The sequence below is a fragment of the Alosa sapidissima genome, chromosome 17, assembly GCF_018492685.1.
Source record: "Alosa sapidissima isolate fAloSap1 chromosome 17, fAloSap1.pri, whole genome shotgun sequence".
NCBI classification, from domain to species: Eukaryota; Metazoa; Chordata; class Actinopteri; order Clupeiformes; family Clupeidae; genus Alosa; species Alosa sapidissima.
Window position 1 is genome coordinate 19,616,770 of NC_055973.1, and position 11,153 is coordinate 19,627,922.

General features: G+C 49.6%; 1 protein-coding gene across 1 annotated transcript in view; it reads right to left on the reverse strand.

Moving 5' to 3' along the window:
* The window catches only part of zbtb16b (zinc finger and BTB domain containing 16b), a 55,194-nt gene extending 44,208 nt beyond the window's left edge, over positions 1-10,986 (reverse strand). Inside the window, exons 1-2 of the mRNA XM_042068962.1 lie at positions 10,851-10,986; positions 6,971-8,248 (exon numbers count right to left, since the gene is read on the reverse strand). Coding sequence (XP_041924896.1) covers positions 6,971-8,160 — 1,190 coding nt within the window. The 5' untranslated portion in view covers positions 8,161-8,248; positions 10,851-10,986. The remainder of the gene's footprint in view (positions 1-6,970; positions 8,249-10,850) is intronic.
* Between the last annotated feature and the right edge of the window lie 167 nt (positions 10,987-11,153).

Here is an 11,153-nt window from a genome sequence, read left to right on the forward strand (position 1 = left end):
CTTTATACAATTTTACTGGTCAGACTTGTTCGTCTGAGTGCATGTTAGTGCACGGTCACTCCGGCTGTGTGTGAGTGGACAAATGCCCCCGGCTTGAGAGCTTTGTTGCCACCCCGGGGGCAGTAGAATGGTGCAGGCGGAACAAAAGGCCACTCCTCTTCAGGGAAAACACAGAGAGCAGGACAAAAGAGAGGTCAGGGCCGGAGAGAAGGGGGGTGATAGAGAGAGAGAGAGAGAGAGAGAGAGAGAGAGAGAGAGAGAGAGAGAGAGAGAGAGAGAGAGAGAGAGAGAGAGAGAGAGAGAGAGAAAGAAAGAAAGAAAGAAAGAGAGAAAGGAGGGAGAGAGAGAGGAGCAGAGGTGGAAGGCCACAGGGCTGTGAGACCACACCTCTCTCTTCAGCCAGTTGCTGATTGACCAGAAGGCCATGAAACATAACCTACAGTAAAGGGACTACTGCCCAGCTACACACACACACACACATTTTTTAAATACAGCATTACCACTCAAGCACAAACAAACACACTCACAATATTGCATAAACAAATACACACACACACACACGTTCCCACCACACACAGTAATGTACATAATAAGAAAAATAAATGACACTAAAAACTCACACAAGTTGTTTTTGTTGAAAAGTTGTTTTTTTGTTCTGATGATGTGTTTGTTGTTGGTGTACTCCTCGTTGGTGTAATTCATATGAAATGTGGATTTCGATGATTACATTCTTAGGCGTAAACAAATAAAGAGTGTGTAAATATGGGTAAATATCTCCCAGGGCCCATGCCGCTCCGCCTCCAGACCACACTGCTCCCACCACAGTTCGCATGCAGCAACAACAGGCTGCCCTCACTGTACCAGAGTACCAGAACAACACACTGGACAAGACAAGTGTGTGTGTGCGCGTGTGTGTGAGTGTGTGTGTGTGTGAGAGAGAGGGGGCCGTTTACGACGGGTTTATTACCCTCACTGGCTCCATGCTAACGGTCTGTGCAGCACTTCAGAGGGTGCCTGGTGTGTGTGTGTGTGTGTGTGTGTGACAGGTAGAGTTGTAGTGTGCTAGACACACATACACACACACACACATACAAACACACGTGTCTCACACACAGCCCTTTACAGCACCTACTTTATGTGCTCTTCCTTCTGATATCACTCACTGCACTTCCTCCCTGTACACACACACACACACACACACACACACACTCGCACTCCTTCCAGTCATTTCTCTTCCTCTCTCTCTCTCTCTCTGTGTCACTCTCTCTCTTGGTAACACACACAGGGCCTCTAATTAGCTCTTTTGTTAGCCTCTGAATAGTGTGTGTGTGTGTGTGTGTGTGTGTGTGTGTGTGTGTGGCTGGAGTGCTCGGGGATCTCAGTACTTCCAGGGATTCCTCAGCAGCTCGCACAAACACCTCCCACAATGCTTTGCAGCGTGCCGGGGCGGCATCTGCGGCTCCTTGGACTGGAGGAGGGAGTGCATCAGCCCAGGACTAAATATGTACAGACAGCCCTGCGCACACACACACACACACACACACACACACACACACACACAGTGAGACTGCCACACACATAAACACACTACACACAGAAAACCAGACAGCTACACACCGCCAGACACACATGCAACTAGACACACACACATGCATGCTCACACACACACAAACACACACAGAGGCACACACACACAGAGGCAAACACACACACAGGCACACACACACACACAGGCACACACACACACTCACTCACTCACATTTCCCTGAATTGCTTCAGGCACACACAGCTGAATCCTCACTTTACCTTTTCCTCAAGCGTGACTTTACAAATGTACAGTCTGAAAAAAGCTCTGTCTGCCGCCATCCTCTGCAGCAGCTCCAGCCGCGTGACGCTGCTGCTGTTAGATACCGCCGCTAAACACTGCCACCGCTAGACGCCGCTAAACACTGCCACCGCTAGACGCCGCTAAACACTGCCACCGCTAAACACTGCCACTGCTAGACGCCGCTAAACACTGCCACCGCTAGACGCCGCTAAACACTGCCACCGCTAGACGCCGCTAAACATTGCCGCCACTAAACACTGCTGCTTTGTTAGACTCCTCGTTACAAATACACACACACCTGGCTGAAGCCTGTGCTTTTCACCCAGAAGGACCCCCACTGTTTGGAACCCCTGTGTGTGTGTGTGTGTGTGTGTGTGTGTGTGTAACCCTGTGCACGGTGGATTTGTGCAGCCAATGCACCTGTACACGTGGAGAGTGTGAAGAGAGTACCCGGATTCCTGGAAGAGTGTGTGTGCGTGCGTGTGTGTGTTTTTTTGTGTGTGCATGTGTGTGTGTGTCTGTGGGGTTTGCAGTTACTGTTACACCTGTAGGTAATTTTAGCACACACTGGCACCTGCCTCTTTCTCTGTCTCGCATCTGAGCAGAGACGCCTTTACCATGGTCTCACGATGTGTATAGGGGTGAGAGTGCATGCGTGTGTGTGTGTGTGTGTGTGTGTGTGCGCGTGTGTCCATGCATACGCATTTATGTCTGTGGTGGTGACCTCTGCTTTCTCTCAGCTCCAACTAGTCCTTCCCTCTCTGACCACAGCCATGCAGTCAGGCCCAGGAGGAGGGGGGGGGGGGGGGTTTCGTAACCTGCTTCAGCTCGCGCAACCACCAAACAACAGCGCAGCAATGCATGTTGGTTAATGCTGAACTCCATGACAGCCTGCAGTGGAGTGTGGAGGAGAGGGAGAGAGGTGTGTGTGTGTGTGTGTGTGTGTGTGTGTGTGTGTGTGGGGACATGCAGAGAGAAAGGAGAAGTTGCAGCTCTGGCTTGCTCAATGCCTCTGGCCTCATTGAAGCGGTTTGCATAAGAGCTCAGACTTCCGGCCACAGACTCTGTGCTATGCATTCACAGAAACATCAGCACTGGCCAACAGCCCTCAAGGCTAACGCCGACCAGCGCTGGTTAGCACTGACTAGTACACACTAGCCCGGTCCTCGATAACACACACACACACACACACACACACACACACACACACACACACACACACACACACACAGGAGAACTTCTACATGATGAATGCAACAGAGATACCAAATCAAGCATACAGCAGGGATTCGCTGCTCTCTAGGAATGTGAGTGTGAGTGTGAGCGTGCGTGTGTGTGTGTGTGTGTGTGTGAGAGTGAATGTGTCTGAGCAGAAACGTGTGGAGCAGAGGAGCCAGCCAATAATCATTATGTTAATAATTACAGTACTCACACAGCCGGCCCCCGAGACACCCCCCCCCCCCCATCCTGTAGTCAATAACCTGAGCAGTCTCCATCACAGGGACCCCCCCCACCCACACACACACACACTCCGGTTCTCCTGCCCACCTACGCTGACGTCTGCCTAGGCAACCCCTGCCCCAGCTGCCTCTCCACTGACCGGAAAAGCCCTCCGCCTGGCACACGCTAACGAGCTCACGCCGACTAGCGCTCAGGCTCCTGTTACACTCTCAAACGTCTGGAGAAGGAGAACTGGAGTCAAACACGGCCGTGTACAGGAAGGAGAACTGGTATAAACATGGCCGTCTACAGGAAGGAGAACTAAGGTCAAACATGGCCATCTACAGGAAGGAGAACTCATATAAACATGGCCGTCTACAGGAACGAGAACTAGGGTCAAACATGGCCGTCTACAGGAAGGAGAACTAGGGTCAAACAAGACCGTCTACAGGAAGGAGAGCTGAAGTCGAACATGGGTATCTGGAGAAGCAGAACCGGACTAAAACATGTGTGGAATGCATGTGTGGAATGCATGCGTGTGTGTGTGTGTGTGTGTGTGTGTGTATGTGTGTGTGTGAGTGAGAAAGTTTGAGCATGATTGTGTAAGTGTGACTGAAAGTGAATAAAGGTGTGACTGCAAAACGGAGTGTGTGAGAGAGAAAGAGAGAAAGAAAGAAAGAAGGACAGAAAGAGAAAGAAAGAGAGAGTGAGTGTGTGTGTGTGTGTGTGGTGTTTGTGGACAGTGTTATTTTTAAGCTGGCAGAATCAGATAGCACACAAGGTCCTCAGACAGGACACACAGGTTGTAGTTATTCGCTTCAAACTGCGCGCAGGAACAAACTGGTGTGTGTGTGTGTGTGTATGTGTGTGTGTGTGTGTGTGTGTGTGTGTGTGTATGGGGGGGGGGGGGGGGGGGGGTGGGGGGGTATCAGGTGTGCTATGGTTCACGTAACGTTTTTCAGACTTTATCTGTCTCTGACAGAAGTGTAGGGTCCATTATCCGCCAATCTGCACCGCACACACACACACTCTGAGCCGCTGGGGTTATCAGTTCTTTCTGATATGCAGAGATAAGAAACAGCCTCCCGTTTTAAGTGTCAACGCTCCAGTGTGCGTGTGTGTGTGTGCGCGTGTGTGTGTGTGTGTGTGTACATATATGTGCATGGTTTGTGCGCACCATGCAACCTTCACTCCATCCAGAAATTACACAGATGTTAGAAGCGTGGTAGGCGTCACACACACACACACACACAGGAAGGGAAAGCTAGGCTAAGCGCAGTGCGTGGCTTTGGCAGAGAGCCAGTCAATGTGCTCGAGACGGCCTCAGTGTTTATGATGGCAAAACAGATATGATAGGGTCACACTGAGCCACATAAATCACACTGCTACAGCAGCACAAAACACACGCACGCACACACACACACACACACACACACACACGCACACACACACACACACACACACACGCAGTTACATTCCTCATCCACACGCACACTTCAATAGCCCGCTACAACACCACTCATTGCAATACATTGCATACACACATTAAAATACTCCAAAGAACACAAACACTCACATACCCCTAAAACACATTAAAATAGCCCTCATTACACACCAAAACAGAAAAAATCCTCTCTAACATTAACCTGACCAACATTTACATCAGAAAAAACACTGTATAATTCAATCTTCGATAAGTGTTTTTCTAGACATGAATGCGGTTAGAAGAACACACTTTTATCTTGGTTCAGCATGTACATCTACACCATGATCACAAAACACTGACATTTTTGCCTGTGCACGCACACACACACGCACACACACACACACACGCACGCACGGACACAAAAACACACACACACACACACTTCCTTAAAGAAATCACATGCGTCTGTCTGCGCGCATGTCTTCATTTCAAACATGCTGTCGCATCGGCTTGCAAACATTTGATTTAGCCATACTGGAAGAACAAACAAGTTGCTTTGTTTACAGAAATCCCTCCGCCATAAATCTCAATGAGATATCAATATGTCTGTGTGTGTGTGTGTGTTAAAGGAAGAGAGATTGCAGTGGGGGAAGATCCATATTCCAGCCAGCTCAACACCGCTCTGTCAGTAAAGCCAGGAACTAAATATACACAGGAAATAGTTATTTACTAATGAATCCATTCAAACACAGACACATTCAACACTTGCATGTGCCCGCCTGGGCCCGCCCGCCCGCCCGCACACACACACACACACACACTCTGATCAGACAGAGCTGTGACGTCTGGTAGCAATTATGCTCATTTAGGCTGACCTGTTGGCTACCAAATAATCTTCAAATGACGGCTATTTTTGCACACGGGCAGACCGCCCTGCACATGACTAGATTGACTTGTTAAATGCGAGACACTCTAAAAAATGTTTCAATTGCAAATCTGGGCTGCAATTGAAAAACACAAGCATACAAGTCTGTCATCTAATTGTACAGGCAGCTGCTTTTAATCGAGGAACAGAATCTCATGACCTACATTGGATTTCTCCCCCCTTATCTCGCCTTAAGATTTCACACAAATACACATCTCTCAAACAATGTGCCAGAATGCCTATGAAATTGAATTATGGCTGCTTAAGCGCTGTGCGTCTGTGGGCATCATCAGAACGAATGGGAAAAATGCTCTGTGTCACCAGTTACATGGTGAGATATGGAGGCGCACACAAAGGCGGCTTCTCAAGCCCTGTGTGCCCATGGGCTACTAACAGCATTAACTTTAATGTGGAGATATTCTTAAAATCCGCACCCATTTCTCATTGTGCACATATTGAAGCGGAGTCCTGTTTTACTGTGAATATATAGTCTGTGTTTAACCAGCGGGCTCAGAAGGTGCCCCTGTTGGCGCTTAATGACTGCGAATGTGGCCGTCTGCGCGTGAAACCTGCGGCCCCCAGTTAGAATCCTGCACGGGGCCCCCTGCCCCCTCCCCACTCACCCACCCGGCCCCTGCTGCACAGCCACAGAGACCCTCACCTGAGGTAGGTACAAAGGTGAACAGCACAGGAGGGGGCGAAGAGTTCAAGGCCTGCGTTAACTCTAAAGAAAATACCCCTGCCCCCAACCACCCCGCCTCACACACACACACACACACACACACACACCCCCCCCAACAGGGCATGCCTACAGCAGATCATTCTGACAGGGGTCTCCCTGCAGGCCCAGGGTCACAGCGCAGGGGTCAGCGGCCTGCTCCACTCAGCGGCCATCATTTCCTGCCCGGGAAGCCTGGTCTGTGCACCATGCAAATAAGGCTCTCCTTGTGTGAGAAGAGGAGAGGTGAGGATGAAAGGATCAGAGAGGAGAAGAGAGAAGAGGAGGACAGAGGAGAGGAGAAAAGAGAAGAGGAGGATAGGAGAGGAGAGGAGAGAAGGAGAGAAAAGGAGGCCCAGTGGAGCACCTCCAGCGCCACAGTGGAGGAGTTAAGCTGAATCCAATTAGGCCGCCCTCAGGGCTCACCCCACACCACATCTGGCCAGCATCAGCCAGCCCACAGCACCAAAAACACCCCAGAGTGTGTGTGTGTGTGTGTGAGTGTGTGTGTGTGTGTTGGGACCTACCTATGTGTGTGTGTGTGTGTGTGTGTGTGTTTTGTGTGTGTGTTGGGACCTACCTATGTGTGTGTGTGTGCGTGTGTGTGTTTTGTGTGTGTGTGTTGGGACCTACCTATGCTGCTCGACGGCCTCGCTGTCGGGGAGCTCGACCCCACAGATGTCGCAGCGGTCGATGTGCGCCTGGCTCTCCTGCTTGACGGCGGCAGTGTAGTCGCCCAGCTTGCTGAAGAACTCGCGCTGCATGAAGCTCTGCTGCAGCAGGCTGCCGTAGGCGCCCAGCTCCATGGACATAGCCAGAGAAGGGGACATGGGCATCGCCGACGCCACCGAGGCCGGCATGCCACCGTGGTTGGCGGGCAGGGCGGAGTAGAGCGAGGCCAGGTGCCGCTCGGCCAGCCCCGCCATGGTGGTCAGCCCGGCCGCGCCCACGTCCATCTGGATGTCGGGCCCGCCGTCGTCGCGCGGGACGTGCAGCTCGCGGGCGCTGGTGATGACGCTGCTGCGGGTCGGAGTGCCCGGGCCGTCCTGACCGCGGTTTCCGTCGGCGCCGTTTCCGTTCCCGTCGCCGTTGTTGGAGGAGCCGCCCTCGTGCCCGTAGGCCTCGTCCACCTGCATCAGCTCAGTCTTGACGCGCTCCATGGGCGCCGGCGCCAGCGACTGGCCCAGGCTCATCAGACTGTCCACCGCTGCCTTGGTGGGGCTCAGGGTGGGGTGACCGTGGGGGGAGGAGCCGGTGGTGGGTGGACGCGGGTCCCCCACGGCGGACATCGCCAGGCGATGGCGTGCGCCCAGAGGGAAGCCACCCTCGGGCGTGGAATGTTTCTTGGAGATGAGTGTGCTCTTGAGGTGGCGCCCTCGGCGCTCCTCCTCCTCCTCCGTGCCGTTGTCCGTGAGGGTCATCTCGGAGTCGTGCTCCTCGGACGACTGGATGGTCTCCAGGATCTTCAGGCACTGCTCCTCGATGTACTCGATCTCCAGGATCTCGGCGGCGTACAGCAGGTCATCTAGGTCCTCCAGCTTGGCTTGTAGTGTGGCAGTGTAGGCGTAGTCCAGGATCTGCTGGAAGGTCTTTGGGGAGAGAAAGTCTAGCGTGTAGTGCTGACTGCTGCGATGGAACAGGATCTCAAACATCTTGCTGGTGCAGGCCAGCACGGTCCGGTGAGCGTGGAACTCCTGGCTGTCCACCATGATGACCACGTCGCAGAGCGTGCCCGACAGGCGCATCTGGTTGGCCTTGTGCAGCAGCGCCGTGGGGTGGCTGGGGTTCTGTAGGTGGATCGTGCCCATCTTACTCAAATCCATAACGGCCGAGCACTCCAGCCCAACTCATCAGGATCCACTGTATTCCGGGGGCTCGCTCGCGCTTCCTGTAAATGAGACAACGTCCAGTCTGGGAACAGAAGAAAGAGGAAGAGCAGGGTCAGCCTCTCACCTCTGAACTACCGCTGTGGCCAGCTGAGGCCAGACCACCAGGGTTAAGGCCCCATAATCAGTCATTACACAGCTAAATCTAATTTCTCTCCGTTAAGACAGACCTAGAACTGGCACTCAGGCACTAATGTGTGTTAATCGGTAACACGTTAAGTACACACTCTGAGGCAAAATGACAATTTCTGTTGGGGACAAACAATAACCACGGGCTGGGAGTATATCACCTGAAAATCAAAAAGAGTGTTTGAGCAAGTGAGCGAGTGAGTGTTTGAGTGAGTGAGTGTTTAAGTGAGTGAGTGTGTGTGTGAGTGAGTGAGCACCTCTGTGCAGCTAACACCACATTAAGTGAGCCATCTCGTAGAGCTGTGTTGTGTTGTGTTGTGCTGTGCTGTGCTGTGCGGCTGCACTCTGCTCTGTGCTGTGGCCTGTTCCGACAGGGCTACATATTCCACTTGTTTAGTGCTTAATGCGTTTCTCATCACTGATTCCCTAAAATGCAGGGATACGTTCCGCGGACTCATGCCTGTGCCATTTCCAAACACCCCTGGCAGCATTAAAAGCATTTGACGCTTTCCAGCACCGATATAATGTGTGTCTTATCGTCAAAATAAGACCTACTGGAATAACTAGAAGTTTGCCTACATTATCACATTATCTTGTCAACTGCTGATTTGTAAACTAAATAACTTTGACTATATGGCAGGACTAAACGTGATTTGTGCACTTGTAAATGAATTACACAAAGTGTGAACACTCCCTCAAATATCAAATGCAATGACAATAATTTTAAATACAATATAAATACCATTAAATCATATCATTCACAAGACACACAGTAGACAAAATACACAAAGAGAAAATAATATTTTATGGAACCTATAGACTATTATGCAATTCATTACAATGAAATATGGTAAATTACAGAACCTCAGAATATTTTCTAAAAATCACAAGAAACATGATAGGAAATAGAAAATATAACTTAAGCCAGTATATGGTTATACTGTTGAGATATAGATTTGTATTAATAATAGGCTATGCACAACAGTATAATGCTACCGCAATACAATGTTTAACTCGCCTAATAAATCTCGAAATAACAAACATGCACCTACAGAGTAACTAGGCTTACTTAATTGTACATTTTACAAATTACCTAATTTAATTTTATGGTAATTCCTAAAAAACAATAAAATACTTTTTGTGCTCATATAGAAATGTAAACACAAAGTGATGCAGTTGTTAAAATAGTAAATATAACAAAAAGACCGAGGCAAAGATCTAATGAAAATATCCACACGTTAAAAAAAAACTTGAACAGATTCAAATACGGAATTGCCTTATACAGACACGCAGTATAAATATATATATTTCTGTTCACAATATTTAGACTGATATTTTTATTTAGATCAATAGAAGCAGTCTTTCAACTGTCCACGTGTGAGACATTATCGCGCTGCACTATGAGCTCGCGTCTAAACTGGAGGACAGAAACGTTGCTGCGTCTAGACGCTCGGTACCATTTACAACCACAAAATTGGAAAATATCACACAAATCCTGATCGACTGAGCCTTTCTGTGCAGTAAGGTTACCCTCTCTCTCCCCTCGTCTGTAAGCAGTCTGGCAGAAGCCGTGCGACCCGACGCCTACATCATGGTATCATGAGCGCCTATAACCAATTACCCTGCTCTGGCTCCCCTCGCCCGCACTCGCCAAGCGCTCTGATGATGATATTATTAAATCACAAATCAAGAGCGTCCACAAGTCATTTTTTCAACTGAAAGGCTCGGTCACAAAAGTTATCAGGAAACCGTGAGAGGTTTTAGGTGGGATGTTTACAGCTTTAGCCTGGGCTCACAGCCTAGCTTTCATCTGTCTATGCGACCAGGATGTTTGATTGGCCGATATATTTTCATAATATGTATATTTCATTAGGGGTTGACAAGGTCAGATGCATGACGAATAGGGTGGGTTAGGATTGAGCACTGACTGCTACAGTGGATCGTCGCCACTTCTGCATCACCAAATACGTGCTCCGGTTTACAACGTCAAATTCCCCACGACTCCAGACATCCTCGCGACTTTAAGGAAAACCTGTAGGAGCCTACGGTCGTTTTTAGAAAGAAAATGGGCTCGCCGACACCTCGAAATACTTTATATGAGACGCAACAGTCCTTAGTGCACGCCGCGACGCACGATTCCCCAGCGTCCAAACGACCAGACAGGATTCTCACTACTTCACGGTTGACCAAGTTAATTTACTTTTGCCTACAAGCGAGGGCTTCTATCAAATGTAGTCTACTCATAGGCTACTCTGACAGCCGTACATACTATACTAATAAATAAACATCCCCCTCCTGCCCTCCTAGATAGCCAGTTAACACAAAAAGGTAACAAGACAGTAGACAGTTTGTAGCGAACGGTCAGAAGAATTCGCTGTATTTCAAAGCAACACATTGTCTGGATGTCTCCCACTGTAAATGCGAACAAACGCGCATGACATGTAAGAGTGACATTTGCGCACATCAACATCAATAATCCGGAGTTATTTTGAACTTACCTGGGGTTGCCCTTATTTCATGTAGTGCTGTTATGACGGCATTCGCATTGTTAGGTACTGTAGTTTACAATGCCCGCTCCTCGCGCACTAAACCAGGACTCCGTGCGGGTTAGCAAATCATTACCGCGGTGACGTCAGGCCATTGACTCACTCTCTTCGCTCCCGCTCATTGAGAGCGAAAGGGAGACATCTATGGGGCTGTTTCTGTGCTCCTAGCAGATTAATTGTTTTGGAAACGAGCAGGTTAATTAATGTACGACTGCAAGGGAAACTCTCAAACGTGCAGGTCATTGCGCGCAATCT